Genomic DNA, 20,253 nt, shown 5'->3' on the forward strand with positions numbered 1-20,253 from the left:
CTGAATTCAGATTTGAAAACTATATTTGGACATATTGGTGAGCAATCTCACAAAGAAACAAACACAAGCACATGCATTTCCAAAACCCTCTGTTACCTACAGGGACGCGTTTGCCTGCAATACAACTGCATTGTTTCTTTGTACTTAAAATCTACTAGAAAGACTCATTCACTACTTGCTCAGTGATCTGGAAATTCAACAGCAGCAAAAGCCCCAATTTTAAGCTTACGCCTTGGGGATCAAGCACCCTCGGGGAAAGTGATGTGGAAACATGTAGAAGTCATGTGAAAAATCTAGATTATGGGAAATGCAGTTAAGGAAATGGGTTTAGGAGAAAGTTTTAACTGAAGTATTCAAAGGAGGCCGTGCAAGAATTGATGTGTTTTAAGGCATGTTCTTGGGATGCAGCCTCGGGGAAAAGAGGTCACAAATAAGTGTTGCTTAACAGGAGGGAGAAAGGACTTTGATGTGGCAAAGGAAACAGAAGAGCCTTCTGCTAACACAAGCTGGAGAAGGAGGTGCGTGGCACCTCTCTGATGCTGATCATCAGACCAGGGGAACACGATAGTCACCTGAGACTTTAAGTCTGCAAGATACTCCTGAAACTGAGTTTTACAAGAATACAAATGTTGCAGGGCACTTCTTCACGGGAGATTTCTTCTGTCGTCCAACTCAGACTGAAAAATAAAACCCACCGGGCTTCCTGGTGACAGCCGAGAAGGAATCCATCAGTGGCAAATACACAGCAGGAGCTTGCTTGGCCACTTACGCAATTTTTTTTGCCTGGAAAAGCCATGAGTTTTCACTTCAAGCTCTCTCACAGCAACAACAGAAAAGAAGGTGATTAATTTAATAAGCGACCAGCTCTCACAAAGCTGGAGGAAACCCCTGAAAAAAATATGCTTCAGGTGTTGGTAAAATAGAGTCTAACTAGGCAACAACGGGATGAAAATTATTATAGCTAATCTGCTCTATTATAGGTCAGGTGTGGTTCCATTTTACTGATGACTAAAGTAATCCTAATACGTCAGTTTAAGTTACTGCCAATTCATTTGAGGAAATTTTGTTTGTTTGTTTAGAAAAAGATTTAACTGGGGGGATGAGTGATACTGACAGTAATAATAATTCATCTGTCTGTGCTGGTGCTAAACCACACGGTGGAAAATCCTTGCTAATGCTAGATTGATCAGCTAACACACAACAGCTCCGCTCTTCTAATTTGTTTTATGTAGCTGACTTAGACAGCACATTTCAATCTGGACTATTTTGAGAATCCATGTAAAACTAAGTCACTGCCCTATTAGTGTGGATAGAGAGACATATGAATGCTACTCTGCTACAAGCAAGACTTAGTTCATCTGATATTTTTTCAAGCAAAGAGAATACGCTGCGTCTGGAACAAAGAAGAAAATGTGATTGGAAAGTTTAGAGCCCTTAAATTAATTCCCTAGACAAAAAGTTGAGGCACCATATTCATAATATCATGTTATGTAACTTGCTCTGGAGCCAGGCAGCTGCTAAGTGAAATAGTATGAGTTATAAAAACAAAATATTATTGTGAAAACAATTTTACAACTTTATAATTCACTATTATTTTCATTTAAGAACAAAACTGTCAGTATAATTGCAGATTCTGTTTGCCTTGCAGGATTTCTTTCAGCTTGTGACAGGAAACCTCTTCTTCTTCCCTTTTTTTTTTAACCTTTTTTTTTTTTTTCCAAAGGCTGCTATTTAATTTACTATATTGTGTTTCTTTATAATTATCCAGAGGTAAATCTTAACAGGAAGCTCATTATGTGGGGGCCTAAGTAAGTTTAGTACCAGAACACTTATGATCAGTAAATGTAACCATATATTATCAACTATTTCTCACCATAACTCTTTGAGGAAAAAATATTATATCAGCAGCCATTATAGACTATTTTCTACTCTTTATAACTGAATATCTATTTTGGGTGGGATCCTACACGGCTTGCACTGCTCACTATGCGCCATGACCATTTTCTAACTTGCCTGCTCATAGAAGTACTAGGCTCAAGAGTCCAGTTGTGGACAACCATGCCGATCAATGGAGAAATGAATCATCTTTTAAATTGTGCAGAGCTCCCTACACAAAGTGGTGCTTTAGTAACGAACCATTACTATAATATGTGTACACGTGCCATTAAGAACAGGATTAAGACCACAAATAGGCTTCACAGAGGTCAGTGGGAAAACCACCCAAACATAGAATCATAGAATCATAGCATAGTTTGGGTTGGAAGGGACCTTTAAAGGTCATCTAGTCCAACCCCCTGCCATGGGCAGGGACATCTTCAACAAGATCAGGTTGCTCAGAGCCCCGTCCAACCTGACCTTGAATGTTTCCAGGGATGGGGCATCTACCACCTCTCTGGGCAACCTGTGCCAGTGTTTCACCACCCTCATTGTAAAAAATTTCTTCCTTATATCTAGTCTAAATCTACCCTCTTTTAGTTTAAAACCATTTCCCCTTGTCCTGTCGCAACAGTTTGTTGCTAAAAAGTTTGCCGCCATCTTTCTTATAAGCCCCCTTTAAGTACTGAGAGGCTGCAATAAGGTCTCCCCAAAGCCTTCTCTTCTCCAGGCTGAACAACCCCAACTCTCTCAGCCTTTCTTCATAGGAGAGGCGTTCTTCTATCCCCCTGATCATTTTCATGGCCTCCTCTGGACCTGCTCCAACAGGTCCATGTCTGTCTGGTGCTGAGGGCTCCAGAGCTGGACACAGCACTGCAGGTGGGGTCTCACCAGAGCAGAGCAGAGGGGCAGAATCACCTCCCTCGACCTGCTGGCCACGCTTCTTTTGATGCAGCCCAGGATACGGTTGGCTTTCTGCGCTGTGGGCGCACATTGCTGGCTCATGTCCAGCTTTTCGACCACCAGTACCCCCAAGTCCTTCTCGGCAGGGATGCTCTCAATCCCTTCATCCCCCAGCCTGTATTGATACCGGGGGTTGCCTCAACCCAGATGCAGGACTTTGCACTTGGCCTTGTTGAACCTCATGAGGTTCACACGGGCCCACTTCTTGAGCTTGCCCAGGTCCCTCTGGATGGACCGATAAGACATAGGATGATCCATTCCAAATGACATGACAAAAAATCACATAACCCAAAGCATCACTCTGACGTGAGCAGTTCCTTGTCTTAACACTGCCATTACCATCGGGTCATAAGCCCAAAGATTTTCACACCAACAGGGCAGCCAGAGCCCTTCTCACCTCAAACAGGACAGCCATCCAATGAAACCAAGATACTCCATGTCTCCTCATTCTCCCCAGCTCTCCTATTCGATTGGTGCCTAAGCTTGGGCACCCTACCCATTCATGTCCTAGTTTCATTGCAATAAACTTGACGATAACATAGAGGTTATTTGATAGAACAGCAGCTTCACCACGTGCTCTCGTGCATTGGATTTGGAAGAATTACGATGTGGTTGGACTCGAGAGTACTTTAAAACGGAAGGAAACAGCTCCTCCAGTAATCAGCAGCACCATCACACACAACAGCCAGAATATGCCTGAGAATTAATTAAGTGGCACTCACTTTTATGGGTGCTACTTTTTGAACTGCAAGCTGTAAACCGGTAGCAAGGCCAACCATCCTTGCCTCATCGTGCTACAGACCAGGCTGCCCACCAGAGACCTGAGCTCAGCTGGCCCCAGGGTTCAGGCAAGCACCATTGCTTGAAACCCAGACAGCCTCCCCATCAGATGTTCCTTTCCACCTATAGGTAAATATACCTCACTACATTTTATGGCCTCAGATACAAAATCCTTATCTGTTAGACTGTAACATGATCTGGCAGTGTCTGTCAAGGTAGACGCTTGGTTATCAAGAGTTAAACAGCACAGAAACAGAGCCCTTAATTAACTTCAAGGTTGCCCCATGCCTTATCATGTATGGAGGCATTGTCTTCAGCTTATTTTAAGAGGGAGCAAGAAAGAACATCCAGGTATTATGCCAAAAGCCTCTTTCTCAATTATTCCTCTTATATTACTAACCCATTGTGACTGACTAAAGGCTAAAGCTGCAAAAGCTGCATCCTGAAGCTGTAAATTTAAGTTGGTTTCTCAGCGTATGCTGACCTGACTTACTCCTGTAACTGCAGGCTCCCTGTTATCTTTAACTTCAAGGTAATTGTTTGGCAACTCGTTGTTTCTCTATTTCAGGAAAGCAACTCAAATATATGATTCCTAAGAGACAAATCTGATTAATTGGTCTGTCATCAGCTGGTTCCTGCTAGTATATGGAGTGCTTAAATAATAAAAATATAATACAAAGAACAAACAGTAAAGTTCCGAAACAAAAATGTTAAACACATTTCAAGCTGAGAATTGGGCTCTTTCAAAAGTTTAGGGTATAAACCAGACTGTGTTGGATTCCTGCAGTCAGGATAAGCACGCTGTTCTGAAAACACCTCTTTGCATCTCTTGCCAGCACCTTTTCACCCGAAAATCCTGAAGAAATCCTCAAAGATTTTGATGCAGAGATTTATAACTTGAAGAGGAAAACATCATTCTCAATGCCACAGAGTGCCACCAAGTCCTAACTCTGAGCTTCTCATCTCATTGTTAGACACCACTGCCGCCTTCTCCTCCTCCTCGTTTTAACAGAAGCAACAGCATTTAATTTAATCCACCCAGAAGCAATGACAGAGTCAGCAGCTGATATACAGCTAGTGCTGGTTAGAACTCAGAATTACTGTTTTGTGAAGAATGTCAACATTTTGACATTTGTTGCTATTCTCAAGGTAGAAAGGAACTGCATATTCATCTGGAAATTTAGAAATGCCACGTTGAAATCACAAATTCAACTCTGAATTTCGGAATTTCACCTTTTATTTCGTTTTACATTAGCTTTCTGTCTTTTTTAATTTATTAAATGCCAAAGTAGAATATTTTAAGTAAGCCTTTTTCATTTTTCTTGGTTTTGCTTTATTTTAGCATTTTAAAACTATGGGAAGCCACTGTCTCTCACTGACAGAAAAACCGACTTCAACCATCATTTTACACCGCCTCTGAATCCCATCCAGTGGAAATTTTCGATACGTGACTCTTGGGAAGAGGACGTTTGGGTGGAGATATGAGATTTTGGGGAGAGCAGACACTCAGGGGGAGGCAGGCAGCGTACAGCAAGCTGCCTGCCTTTCTCCACAAGCAAAAAGCAATGCTAAGAAAGAATATATCCCTGTGACAGCAGGAGGGAATCTGGCAGATTGCATTTATTCATCTGCAGAGAACAAAAAATTCCTAGTCACTAGATTAACAGCAAACAGCAAGAGCATTAGTCTCAGTTCAAACGCAAGTGCCGGAGGTATCTACTTTATGTGAGTGATGGCAAACTGTAAAAATTATTAAACCAGTACAAGAGAAGTGCATCAGTCATAGCAAAGAACACTGGTGAGCAGATGTTTCTGAGGCAAAGATGAAACTTCCAAGAGAATGTCTCCATCACAGGTATTAAATCAGTGGAAAAACTGACAAAAGCTGTGTAAAATGAGAAAACAGCGAGCCGTCACAGTCCCCTTTTGGGCACTGCAGGTTTCATGAGACCGTGTCGATGCTGGTTGCAGCAGGCAGCAAAGAAACAGCACCTCCAGCAGTGAGGAAACGATGTGGTGGTGGAGATCTGCTAATCACAAGCGGCCACCACCACCTAAACCATGCCAAAAGCATAGGATGCCTCGTTAATTTTACCTCCTGATTTCCAGTTGTCTCCCCACTTAATTTCCCCAGTGCTCACCTAGAACGGTGCACAACACTGAAGGGCTGTCTGAAGAGGAGGTCATAGCCACCGATGCCTGTATATATGTAAACGAGGACAGTGGGACTCGTGGCTGGTGTGGGCTAAGCGCGTTAGGGAACTCATAGACTTGTGCCATGAGAACATGTGTTCTCACTTGTTAGTGAGAACAGACACAGCTACCAAAGGGACATTGCTCCCTTACTCCTTCCCGCAGATCTGCAACAAAGGAGCATGGATTTGGATGCTATACTAAATCAGAGCTACAAGACCTTTTGTCCTCCCCAAACTGGCACATTGGTCTCAATAGATCAATGTTTTTGTTAAGATTTCCACCATTCTGGACCAAAACCACAAGCTGCCTCAAGTGATTTCAGTGGCACCCAGTCTGGATGCCGAAAATGTGCAGGTCCCTTTGGGGGGGGAATGTGGTTCCCCAGGCCTATGAGTAGATTCAGAAAGAGGAAGGAGGATAAAAGGGATCCAAGACCTAGGAAGGACAGACCTCCCAGGTGTCTACAGTGGCCACCCCTCAAATACACCAGGAGCCACATGAGGTGGCTAAAAGGTCCACGAAGCCACCTGGGAGACATGCAATAGTGTCTCAAAAACACCCAAACATGACCAAAACCAGTGGAAGGACCTAGACCTATCTGGAGATATGACAGCTCAACAAGGGTATTTGGTGTCTTAACCAGTCCAGCACAGAAACATTTGATGATAGCTGAGCTGGTCAGTGGTGGGAGTTTCATCAACTCTGTTTTGGCCACAGCACAAACTTGCAGGAATTCTCCATGTCAGAAACTGGCTTTGCCATTTTTGTTTTCTACTGCAGACATCTTGCTGCCAGAAATCAGCAGTCACCCTGGTCTTGTGCTCTCTGGCCTTTGGGAGGGAAGAAATTAAGAGAGAGGCTTCAGACTTTGACTTGGTCTGAGTGGGCACAGCACCGCTGGCAAAAAACACAAGAGCAGCCAGTTGTGTCACATGTTTCTGTGATGGTCTCATGACAACTCCGCTGCTGCTCCTACAGAAATCCCTACCATCTACCACCCAGAGGAGAAAGCTCCCGAGGTTTTTGGCCAGGAACGCCCTTGAAGCACATGAAGGTTTAAATGAGGACATGCACTCCACCAGTTCATTTCCTAACTAGGACTTGCGCCTTAATGCTAGACGGGGTGCTACAAAAGACTAAAATGCACAGAGGTTTCACATGCATGACTCTCACTTCCATAACTGGCCCAAGGACAGAATGCAACGCAGCGTTGTGTGTGAGTAAAACTCATTGTTCTCAGTGGGCTTTAAGAACCAGTACAGATTATTTGCTGTTCCCATACCGATCCAGATTTATTTTGGATCAGCAGCAACTTCAACACGATTAGTACGCAGCAAAAAACACAGAGTCACTGCACCGTGAACCTCTTCCTAGCCAGAATGCAAAATATAAACATCCTTTTTTTTTTTTTTTACCCTTTAAAAACTCTGAACAAATTTAATGAAAAATTTTACCTCTCACGGTGATGGATCGTGGTATGTATTAGAATTAAAGACCATGAACTTCTAATCTGAGATGGATTTTTTACAACATCCTTAATATTTTGCACACAAAGTGCGTTCAAAATTAAGAATGCACTTTTTTGAATACATTTAGAAATGGTTTTATATTTTAAGATCATTCCCTTCCAAGAAAAAAAATTCCTAAAGATCTTCTTGCATTTTATGTGATATGTATTAATACATGCTTCTTACCCCCACTTCTCAAATCAATTTCCTTAACTGAAAGGCCTCAAACCAACCTTGAAAAGGCAAAACACAACAAAATGCAGAAGCTGTGTGTAGGAAAATATGTTAAAATTCACATTGTAGCCAACAAGTCAAATTACAGTGACAATTCTCCCTATCAGATACCTGGCTCTAACATAGCCTTCCTTTATTTCTCTTTAAATAAAATTGTCCCAAAAGTTGATTTTATGAATGAGTTACTCTGCAAAGGCAGAGAACAGCATGCGGTAAAACTGGACAAAACTGCTTCATTGGCAAAGCATACAGTGTTTTATTACTGAGCATTTCCTGATAGACTGTAAGATCACCTTCAATTCTTCACCAATTAAACTATATATGTTACGAAGAAGCAATCAAACAGAGTCTGCCGTCAATATGTCAGAGAAGCGTTGTAAGTTCAAAAGTGAAATAGGTAATAATGCAGATATTTAGCAGGCTCGAAGGGAATGAAAGTTCTGGAGGGATTTATCACCAAACAGATAATAGTCTGTTTTGCAGAAGAACTGAAATTATTTTTATAGAGATATATATGAAATATTTCTGCATGCGTATTTGCAAATGCCACGTGCACACACACAAACATGTATCTATAAATATATATATATATGCATACATGAAACCCCAAACTTAAGCTAAATTAAATTGTCCCTCCGGCTTTGTAATGCAAATGAGACTAACAGGCTTGTGCTGTTTGTGGTTCGAGATGATTTGCGTTTCCATAGAGATGCTGACTGAACTAAAGTTTTTAAATTTTTTATATATATAAGCCTACTTATATCTATAAAAGTCTAAATATGGATCTGCTGTGCCTCAGCACTTCCTCAGTGACTCCACTGGAACCACAGCAATTTACACGAGTTAAGGCTATGTGCAAATTTTGTGTCTTTCACTACTTTCCAATCTGAGCTCTATACCAAGTACCTGCAGAGCTGAGAGTTTATTGCTTCTCTCCCCACTCCTAGCTTCTTGGTAAGGAAGGGGAAGAAAAGAGAAAAGCAGTTTCTTAGCTGCTAGTAGATAATATTTCAAGGACTTTTGTAATTTATTGCCCTCTCTAAACTGCCTGGAGAAACATCTTTGCCTTCAAAAGTTCCCACTGTCAGGAAATCTGGAATTCAGGGAAAACAGTCTGTGTGCTTCTAGTGAAGGAAATGCCAAAAGGACAGACCTTCTGTAACGTGTCAGAAGCTTTTTCCCCTTTCCCTGTGAGCACCCACAAGCTGAAGAGCAGAGATATGCTGAGATGAGCCAGGGTGGGCCTGGGCAGCGATGGTTCACCACCTCCCCTCCTGGGCTTGGCCATCCTCACCCTTCGGTGGAGCCTAAGCCCGTCACACACTACGAGGACCCCACAAAGCTAAAGCTCCTGTCCCACCCCAGAGCCACGTTAGAGACGGCCACCAGCAGAAGCAACAAAAGCCTGCCAGGGTTAAAGTTTGGGCAGAGAAACCAGGCAGACCAGTTTAACTTTCTATCTCAAATTGGCTTCACTTTATGAGGTCCGGGCACCGGTTCAAGTGGATGGAGGCCACCCACCGTACCATCACCTGAGAGGAACATCAGAGCTGAGCTCTGTGGGAACTCATTTCCATGTGGTTTCAGCGACAAGTGATTTTTGAACAGCGACACACCAGAGGTCAACCTCTGCAATCGCTCTGAACCACAATCAAAACCAGCCTTTTGTGCACCTCCTATCTGCCTGAGAAGAGGAAGGATTTGTCCGCTGAACCGGAGGTGTCCACAAGCACACGGGGCAGAAGCTCACACCCAACCTCTCGTTCGATCTTGGGAGAGCCCGGAAGGAAAGACCAAAGTGCAGCGACGCCGTACGGAGGTACGGCCAGCGAGCTCCTCGGGTAACGGCATATCAGAGAGACGAAACCTCCCTCCCGCCCGCAGGGTGACACCGCGCCTCTGCACATGACACCGTCTCGCCCTTCGAGGCTGACAGCATTTCTAAGCCCCCACAAAAGCCTCTTTTCAAACCAGCTGAGAGTTCCCTACTTACAGCTTTTAAGAAGCCGTGTGGAGGGAGACCTGCCCCAAGCCCCCGCAGGCACCATTTAACCCCCCACGTCGCCTCTCAGGAGGGGTCCCAGGGCATTTCAGCCATGTGGCTCTCCGCTCCCCCGGGGAGGCCGGCGAGCACCCGCGTCTCCTACCTTCTGCTGCATCGCAGGCGGCTGCGGGGCCAGCACCGGGTCGGTGATGTAGGTCTTCTTCGTGCCAGGCGGCTGGTAGAGCCCGGGAGGAGCCTGGCCCACGGTGTTACTGGCGGGATACGCTGGCTCGGCCTTCCAGGTGCTCTGCGGCACATAGGGCGCTTCGGAGCCGTTCCTCCCCCCATACCCCCCGTAGTAGGGGTCCTGGTAGCGGCCCTGTGGAGGTGCATAGCCATAGGCGGGCTCCGAGGGCCGGGCGGGCGGCGGGGCGTAGCCGTAGTCGGGCCCGCGGGTCTGCGGAGGGCCGTACTGCGGGGCGCCGGGCGGGCGGGCTGGCGGGGGAGCGTAGGGCTGGCCGGGCCCGAGGCTGCCATAGTGCGTGGGCTGCGGGCCGGGCGGCTGGTAGTGCGGGCTGGGCTGCGCCGTCCTCACCTGGACGTTGAAGGCCGGGCGGCTCGGGGTGGAGGCTGTGGCGTAGGAGGCCGGCACTGGCTGCGGCTTCAGGGTGCCGACGGGAGTCACCGGGATGGGCGCCGGCTGCCCCGGGCCCTTAGCGGTAGATTTCTTGGTGGCGGTGAGGGGAGGCTGGTTGGGGATGATCATCCGCTTGTGGCCGGTGACGGGGGTGGACACGGATGGGGTGGTGGCGGCGGAGCTGCTCGAGGTCCCGGAGCCCTAGGGAGCAAGGAGAGAGAACCGCAGCGTCAGCGGGAGGGACCGCTCAGGCATCAGGTCGAGCAGCGAGGGGTTAAGTGGAAATGGGGGTTTTACAGTAACATCTGCACAGCAACTCAAACTGCTTAGGAAAGCAGGAATGTACCTGAGACCACATGGTATAAAATGGTAATAGCAACCCTTCCCTGCTCTGACAGAACAGGGACGGCACCGTGGCAGCTGAGCAGAACTGCCGCGCACGCCGTTTCGTCTCTCCTTGGAGTTTTCTTCTCTGCCCCAAAACAAACAAACAAACTAAAAAGTGATAAATGCAAGAAAAAGGGAGACTCGCTGGAGAATAATTAGGGGAAAACCCATGCATTCCTGTGAAAATTAGAGTGTTTTGAAAAAGAGAGAAAATGAGATTACAGTCTCTACGGAAACATGAAATTCCTTGGGTCCCTAGAGCACTTGTGGGGTACTGCCCTGACATGGGAGCTCCTTTAACAACGCAGGAGACAGCAGAACGGGGTGGCCTAAAAGCAGCTCCCAAGTCATAAGAATTAACTTAGATCAAAGCGAAATAGGGAGATGTCCCTGTCCATGGCTCTGCTCCTAAGCACTGCTGGTTTGAAAGCCTGGAGTGACCCCAGAGAGGGCAAATGTTACACATGGCTCATTAAAGGGCAGAAAGCGGGCCAGGATTCCTGAGAGCCTCAGAAGTCAGCTCCTGCCATGGAGCCGTGTAACCCTGCACCGGCACCCTGGGCACAGCAGTGCTTGGGCAGCCAGGGAAGAGGTTCACAGCAAGTGCCGCTGCTTCCTGCAATTTGGCCACCAAATGAAGATTTAGTGCAGTGACGCTGTCCTAATAGGTGTCGTACATCCTTCTATCTAATGTACTTGTTTGTCTGGCTTACCTCTTATTTAAATCCCACATCCAAAAACATCGATGTGAAAAGACGTCTTTGTTAAAGAGTTAACAATGTGAAATGGTTTCTGAAGAATACTGAAGATCACCATTAAGTCTTTTCGCTAAATCAAAGAAGAGCAAACTTGAATTTCTGGAGTTTAGGATTAGGTAAAATTTCTTGCCTCTCTTTATTTTCCTTTATTCTGAAAGAGTACCTGAATTTCATGCCTTCCTGTACAGAGAAGCATTAAAGTGAAGACATGCAGTTTGACAGTATTTCTTTGCTGTTGCACTTAACACGATAGTTATATGAGGTTATATCTCATCCAAACTTCCTGCATCGGGCTTGATCTCACCCGTAATCCGCTTGATAACCTACAAGTTCACAGCAGCCCAAAGTCAGACCAGCTCAGCCCTCACCGGTGGCTGCGTTCACGCTAAGGCACGTGCCACCTTTCCCTAAATGGCCAATCTTGTATTTGTCCCCTGGTGTTCCTGCTTTACGCCGGCACCCTGACTTCTACCTCCTGCCTCATCACGCTCTTGCTGGGACCACAGGCCAGGGGAGAGAGCGGTGGGGGCTCATCATGGGGACACCCCATGCACAAGCTCTACCCGGGCCAGAGAAATCCTCTGCCTGGTCAGCAGGTGGCGGCAATAAATTGCTGCCAAACCAACCCAGGCCAGTGGCTGGAGAGGAACTTCAAGCACCCATTTCCCTGGGCCTCCAAGGGTAGCAAACTCACCTTCCATAATAAGGTGGGAGAAAGGCAGGCCCCCCCGCTCAACATTTGGCAACGACTACATATGAAGAAAAGGGAGATAAGGATAAGCCACTAAAATGCTAGTCCACAGCCCACAAGCAAGTCTACCAAAGGAATAAGGAAGCTCTGCTACCCAACTGGTAGCTCTTCCCTAGTGACGTGCAAATACATTTTTGCTGATGCACTGGTAAAGACCTTACTCCTGCAATCACACCTTCAGGGCAAACCTCCCATGAGAGTAAACCTCCCATGAAGAATCACTATAAATGACCAAAAAAACAGGCAAATAAGAGCATCAATTTCTTTTGAGACATGTAAAAGGTGTGTATGCAGAGGTGGGGAATAATAAAGTAGCGAATTTCTGCTGGAGAAAAAACACCTGAATATATTCAAACCCTGACCTTGCCAACAGATCCATGACAAGGCAGTACATAGAAAGACTGAAGAGATTTTGAAACTGAGAGCAAGGAAGAGTTGAAGCATGTCTCAGTTGAACTGCAAGGGCAGAGACAGGTTAAGGGTCTGCAGCCCTCCATTAATATTGCCTGATTCTTCTATTTCTGAAACACCTGATAAGGAGCAAGCATTCCTCCATCTCTGCTTCAGAGCACAACTGCACCAGTGCTCATTGCTAGGAAGAAAATTTGCTTTCTGTTCGAATTATTCTCCCACGTGAGGTTGGCATTTATGCCCGGGAGTGCTAGAAACTCCCATTTCCTCACCTATTTCATTCTTGTAAATGACAGTAGTTTGTCCACTTACTATAATGGGATGAAAGGTCCACAACACGGCACTATGTAATTACTACCAGGAAAACATTTTCTTTTTCCCATGTGAAGAGGGAGAAGGTAGATAATGTTTTAAGGACAATGGCCTATCGGGAGAGGGGGAAAGCCCAAACCAAAACAACATAAATGAGCCCTATTCATCACATCTTATGTTTCTGAATGCAGACTCTGGAAGCAGGTGATGACAGACCACTAGTAAAGCTCTTGTGATGGAAGTCTATTCCATCCTAAGAACCAGGGGACTTTAATCTTACCTATAAACATCCACATAACACTTCACTTAATGCGTTGATGCCAGCCTCCCGCCCGGACTGGAATACACCTTAAGAACAAATAATAACCCCTTCCTCCAAAAAACCCTTCACTGCCTGTTGACTGGCACTCTGAAAGGCTCTGAGCAGCTCCCACGGTTGACACTGCAAAGAGGATGTCTCCCCTCCTGCACCGGCGCCCAGTGAAGGAAGGCAGCAAGCTGGGGGTGCCTGGGCCAGAGACCCAGCTCTGCCATCAACTTCACAGCAAAGGCTCGAGCTAACAAGTACCAGCTGCATTGTGGCATTCAAACCACAGGCTGCCTTGAGGAGGAGGAAGTTTGCATCAGTAGGAGTCCCCAGAGGCGCCCTGTGTGACTCATTCTGAATTCCTCTGAGGGTGCTGGGCAAGTGTGTGATGAAAGCTGGGCTTTAGGGGGAGGAAGAGGGTGTAAGGCTAGTTAACCTGGTGTAGTAGAGAAATGGGACAGGTTAAAGGGAATTTAACACTTCTGGAGCACTGATGATTTACAGGGACGCAAAGAGGAACATTGGCTGTAGCTCCTGAGCAAGGGCACAGGTGAGGTATCACCATAAATCCTCTGCCCTTTTGCCTGGGAGAGAGAAGGGTGGCCACAGTCCAGCCTTCGTATGTCCAGCCAGGCACTCAAATATCACCCCAGGCTTAAACCTCGAGATTATTAATGGATTAAGAAAAGACTTTATAAACGCATATGAACTATGGACAAGATTCCTGCTCTGAGGACAGGCATGTGTGGAAGGATGAGAAAAGGGTACTCGGATACCACGGGGAAGAGTGATTTCAACAGATGTCTGGAAGGCACTAGGAGGATAGGAGGGATGGATGAGGCTATAAAGATGTCAGGTAGATGGAGGGGGAGTAACGGACAGAAAGCTGGAAAGGGCTACGTATATCACTGGGTACGGTCCCAGTAAAAGAGCTGACTGTCACAAATGTTTCATCCAAATGAGTCCACAGAAATTGTACCAGCGCAACGAAGTAGACTCGTCCAAAAGCACATCGAAGTGACAGTCCAGAAGCACAAAACCAAGTTGAAATAGGAGAAAGAAAAAGGAGAAAGACAAAGAGTGGATTCATAGGAGTGCAGGCATCCCTTCCTCCAGCAGATCCTGGACAGCTCATTTCAAAACCATATTGCATTTGCAAGTGACTATCGCAGCCAAACACGCTCTCCGACATCCTCTAAGGGCTGTTTTCAGAGGAAGACAGGCTTTCCTCTGCTTGCCGTGCACTAGATGAAACTGTCTGACACACTTCACAAGTGCAAATTAGAACCACGCTACTTACCATCAACCCCTTCTTGCAAACTCATATTTGCAAAGAGAGAGTAAACTAGAAACCCCAGGTGCTGATAATGCAGAGTTGTTAAGAGAAACTAGAGTAGGAAGGAGTTAAATTCAGAACCTCATCTACCACAAGCATTATAATACAAAATCTTTTTTTTTAACAGGGAAAGCAAAAGAGCCTTGTTTAAACACAGATGGAAGTACCTAAATGTACTGCCTCTTCTACAAATGAATTATCCAGCAGTTCAAATAAAGGTGAACTGACAAAATCAAGTAAAACTCAATCAGTGTGGGAGGGAAAAAACCCCAAAACACTTCTCCTAAAAAAAGTTACCATGTGCAACCATGAGGGGAATCATTTTGCTTGGTAACTCCTGCCCTGTCTTCTTAAATGTAGTGAAAGTTTATAAACATTTGCAGGAGTTTCTTGTACCAACCATCATACGAGAAGTCTATGGTGTTGTGATAAACCCGTGCTGTCCTAGGGGTCTGACTGTCAAAGCTGGGTATCTGGATTCAAAGCTACCCTGGTGGGGAAACCCGAAATCCTGAGCATCTGTGTGATTCTTCATTCTGTAGAAATTATTTACATAGATCTTAAACTAAATTCAATGTATATCTGCAACTAAAAAGTCATCACATAGGTACTAGGGATGAAACCTGCTGTTCTACAGAAATTAGCCTATAATTCTATACCATTTGTTGGGGTTAAATCTTAAAAAGAGTACAGGATAAGAATAGGCTAGAGCAGGAGCATGATTCTATATGATCAGCTGGAACCCTTATGAAAAGGACTTCATTCTCCTTTTATTTTGTGCATCTGTAGAGTATTTTCTATAGAATCCCTTCAGTTATTCAGTTTCACAGACTGGATCAAAAATGCCAACACAAAGTTTATCACATTCTATTCAATTCTCCAGGCATTTTTCATAAAGGTACAGTTGAATAGCTTTAGCCCTTTAGCTGTCAAATTATCACATATAAAATACGTTACTCCAGCTCAGTGGTTTTCAACCTTTATGCTTGGCAGCCCCCAAATGTTTTTTAGGAGAGACAAGCTTCTTTACGGAGAGAGTTAATTTACTGACAATAAACATGGTTTTTTAAGTTACCTTTCACTGAATTCTTCTTAGTTACCTTAGGAGTGATCCACGGACCCCCAGGGTTTGCAGAGGACAGGCTGAGAACCACGGCTCTAGCTGGGACTGCCTTTTTCGAGCATTTTGGTCACTACTTACTCCAGGATAGGAATGAAACAACCCTTCTCCTCGAAGGGCAGAAACGTGGTGACTGCCGGCGGGCTGAACCCAGGATGCAGCGTTCCTGGGGGCTGCGCAGCATCGCTCTTCCTAACTGCCGCTCTTCTGCATGGTCCACCAGCACAAGCTGGACTGAAACATGGGGTCAGCTCAGGCATGTGCCTGCTGAAATGTTTTAAGTATCGCTTAGTGGTGGTGGCAGTTGGAGGCCTGAGTGGGAAGGGCAGCGAAGGGTGGAAAATTAACTTGGCTTCTCCTGATGCCGCGGATTGGCATTCACCTCGGCTAGCTGGAGGTGCTTAAAGCTCGCTCTTCGAAATGCATCTCCATGGGGTCATTTATCCCATTCTAATATTGAAGCCTAAAACACGGGAGATGAATCACCCACTAGAGGAATCTACTTCACTCCACTGACTGTAAAAGAAGCATAAAAACAGCCAAGACAAGTCACTGAATATTTAGACAGCACAAGTTAGTGGAGACAAATTCCACAATAAGCAGGTAATTTTGACGTGACTGTAAGAAGCACAGATAGCTTTTCCCTGAATTAAGTGCACTGCCACTCAAGCTCAGCTACTGCTGCACACCAAGGGGATTCCTGAGTGCCAGCAGCTCAGGCGATCAGCCAGGACCCTGCCACGCCGTGCAGCCAACGCAAGACCTGGGCTTGCAAAGGCGCTTCCAGCGTATGAAGGGGGGTGACGTGGGTGGGCCGCCCTTTCCCACCTCCTTTTCCACCTCCGTGCTGAACAGTGGCTCCCGCTGGAACTGGAGCTGCTGCCTTGCCCTGAGCAGCAGCTGGGCTGAGCCTCCCTCCTGCCTGAGATAGCAGATCCCAGCTCCCCCTTAATTTGGGAAGGACAATCCCAGAGAAAAATCAAATACTCTGCTTTGAAACCTGGGCCTTTAGGTACCTGAAAACGTGAACAGGCATTTTACGGGGTTTCCTGATGTGCAGACACATCTAACTCCTGCTGACTTCAAATTCTGTATTTGAACAAGCTGCCTTGCTAATGACAATGTATGGCCAGGTTCCCCTGAACATATCCTCTTTTTCTGTCTGAAATAATGTCTGGGTGCAAAGGAGAAAGCTGGCCTTTCATTTGGGACTTGCAGATGCCTGGAAGTCCTGGTAGAGCTCCAGCTGGGTTGCTGAATGTCCAGAGATCCTGGGCAGATGCACTGCCCCGTTCAGCATACCTGATGCGTTTTCAATATACGGGATTTTCTGGCCTTCTTTATAATGTCCAGATAGTAGGCCATGCACGCTGAGGACATGTCATATGTGGCGCACAGGGCTCAGTTGCTAACACAGATTTCTTTAGGTGTCAAAATGCCCTTAGAATCCGGTCCAAAATGTTAAAGTTTCGTCCAAAACTTTAAAACCCTCAGCCAAAACATGTTTATAATCAGATGAAGCTTTTCTTTACAGTTTCATCATTCTCTCATTTCTAGTTTACAGCTGACAAGCAAGTGTCATGGAGGCATGGGATGTGCACGGATCAGCAGCCACACTCATACTTCCCAGATGTGTTTATATGGGATTCAGCTTGTTGGCTTGATCACCAGAAGCTACCAAGGTATTCGAACGGATTGCTCCTAGGCTTTATACCAAAAGAAGAAGAGGAGAAATCTAATAAAGTGTTCATCTCTGGTTCTCAAACGAGGAGAATACCTTACAGATGCCATAAAGTGTTACAAGAACACAACTGCTTCTGAGCTTCAATCTATTTTTCAGCTGCTACCACAGGTGGAAAAGGAGTCAACATAGTTGTTAATGTTTCTGTTCACGACCTCTTTTGTACTCCTTGTGACAGCCCAGCTTGAAACACAAGGGAGAAGAGGGTGCACAAAAGAAAAGGTGGTAACAAGCTGACGTCAAATATTTTATCATGGAAAACAGCCTTTCACAACTGATCCCTGCAGTTACAGACACACACCTTGGTTCAGCTTTCAGTAAGGGTGTCAAGTGTTTTAGGCAATCTGGGTTTCCACTTTCCAACACTCCATTAATTCCAAAGAGCCTGAACACATCTGAAAAGTTTGGTCTCCAAAACACAACAGTGTTATGCCAGGGAAGAATTTTGCTTTTCCTTCTCGGTTTCATATTTACTTTTTTATTTGTTTACCCCAATACTATCACTACGATGACTACTATGAGCTTTTTTATTTGTTTTTCCGCTTTCTGGTGAGTGATCATCTGGTATTTATGAGAAGGACTATGTGAGACACCAGTTTCAAAAGATGTGCAAATAACTGACCTAAATACTTCTAGCTCTGGTGGACAGTCAAGGGCCATAATTTTAGCTTCATTCGTTGAAAGGGCCAGTTACAATTAAAACTCCTGTTTAAGCAATTCCACTCGACCAGTTCAAATGCAGTAGCAACTTCATCTACAAGAACGTCAGATATCAGCGCAAGAAATATTTTTGTCAAAAAGCTACAGAAGATGCCAGTCATGAGAAGTTAAATGTTTTCTGAATTCATCTTGGGATATTTCTGTAATTTCCCACTCTCATCACTAAAATGACAAATTTGCGCCAATCTGGACCTCAGGAACATGCAACAGCAGCCCCCTCGCACTGGCTGAATCAGTGGCACATCGACTCAGCAATAAATTACCTAAGGAGCTGTGCACCACAGCCCTTTGGTTGCATCAAAACGCAGAACTACTGAATACAATCCCAGAACAGTAGACCACAAAAAGGGCAGAGCCGTACCATGTGAAGACAAGTCACTATGTGCAGGGAGCAGTGAACCCGAGCTCCTTAAGGAGCACCTTCTCTAAGGCTTAGCAAACGCAGGAATGTCCAAAGCATTTCCATTCAGGAAACTGGGCCCTTCTAACGGGCTGTACAAGTCTCCTTGCTTAATTTAGGCAAAATGTTGCCCTGCCTGACAATGGGGAAGCCCCCAGCCCCCTATAAATAAGAACTTTGGGTAAGCAAAGTATTTTTATGAGTTTTGCTATTACTAAGCTAGTGAAGCTTAAAGTATCATAATTACACTGCCCACAGACTTAAAAACGTTTTTTTCTTCCTTTTATAACTTGCTATTTGTAATGGAAAAGAAGCTCATGTGCATGATAAATATGGGCAGGTTGGAGGGTTATACAGATTATGCCGCTATCCATGGATGTGCATCACGATTATAAAAAATAGTATAATGGAAGATGTGTGAGTGAGCAGAAGGGATGTGCACCTGTGAGTGACAGGACGAAATACATGTAGTCATGAAGTCTTCTGGAGAAGTCTTCTACAACTTATATGGAAAAGTTACCATTTTCTATTGTGTGTTGAAAAACGGATTTAAAGAACAGTCCGAAAGCTCTATAAAAGCTTCTCATTTCCTACTAAATTGCAAAGGAGTTTTAGAGTGTTTATAGAGTATGCAAGCTTTCTTCCTTTATTAATTCTAAGAACATTAGAAGAGTGTGCATATGCACACATAAAATAATATGAAATACATATGCACTCAGACACTACTTGGTTTACTTTGTGTTACTTGTTATTTGTTTACGATTCCATTTATTGGCTGCATTGCTTGCATTTATAACCTATTTATTTTTTCAAATACCAAAACTCTATTAAACCAGATTTAAAAAATTATCCTACCAGAGGGCATAAACATTTTCGAATGTTAGTATTGTCTCTATTTCCTGTGAAAACCATGTGTTTTTATTCTTCTTTTCCCCATGTTTTAAAGCCTGCGCGAATAGTAGTACAGAAGAGCAGAAGCTTCAGCGAACAATTCCGTGTTCATACAACATCTGCTTTCTTATGGTTCACTTGAGGTCCAGAACCCACCGTCATCTGCCAATATTTTTAGTGGGCTACAAAATGATTCAAGTTAGTAACTTGAGTGGTTAGCAGCAGAGAAAAACTATACAACCTCACCAAAAAAATAACAGCTCAACGAAAAAAAAACATAAAAGACAGGCAGATGTGACAGAGAGGTTATTTTCCTATTAGGTCCAATGTACACCTTTCCAAAAGGCTGACAAGTTCCAACAACAGCTCAAATTTAACTGTTTTCCCAGATGGCTCCTTCTGGGAAGTGGAGTGGAACGTTCCCTCATTTATCCGTCTGCCTGGGTTATCACCGCTGCCCGAAATACCTTAGTCTTTCCACAATATTGCAGATTCCAAGTACGATGTTGAGAAATCTATCTGATTGGAAAGGTTTTCTTTCACCTGCTGTGGCTTTTTAAATTATTCTATAGGTATATAAATACATACACCAAGGTACATAGAATTTACCCACTGCAACATGTCTAGTCAAAACACTGGGCAGTACTGTAATAAGTCAGGAAAGCGAAAGAGAGAGCATTAATTTATAGCACAAGAAAAAATGCCATCTGTACCACAGAAATACTCAAGTATAAAACAATACAGAAAGTTAGAATATTTTTAAATTAAGGTATTAACTCAGAATAATCACTGTTTCCTCACTATTTTCCTCTCTTCATAAAGAACATATAATTAACTAAAATGTATGGTTAATAAAGTATTTACTCAAAAGACATATTGATAAAAATTTAGAATCATAACAGTATCACTCTAAAAAACCTGTGTAAAGCCATGTCAAACCCA

The 20,253-nt window shown here is 44.6% G+C and overlaps 1 protein-coding gene across 13 annotated transcripts in view; it reads right to left on the reverse strand.

Moving 5' to 3' along the window:
• Window positions 1-20,253, reverse strand: part of LPP (LIM domain containing preferred translocation partner in lipoma) — a 349,989-nt gene that overhangs the window by 123,149 nt on the left and 206,587 nt on the right. For all 13 annotated transcript variants that reach the window (XM_075157104.1, XM_075157110.1, XM_075157103.1 and 10 more), the window contains one exon: window positions 9,704-10,378. In XM_075157104.1, coding sequence (XP_075013205.1) covers window positions 9,704-10,378 — 675 coding nt within the window. The remainder of the gene's footprint in view (window positions 1-9,703; window positions 10,379-20,253) is intronic.

The sequence above is a fragment of the Calonectris borealis genome, chromosome 9 (genome assembly GCF_964195595.1).
Source record: "Calonectris borealis chromosome 9, bCalBor7.hap1.2, whole genome shotgun sequence".
NCBI lineage: Eukaryota > Metazoa > Chordata > Aves > Procellariiformes > Procellariidae > Calonectris > Calonectris borealis.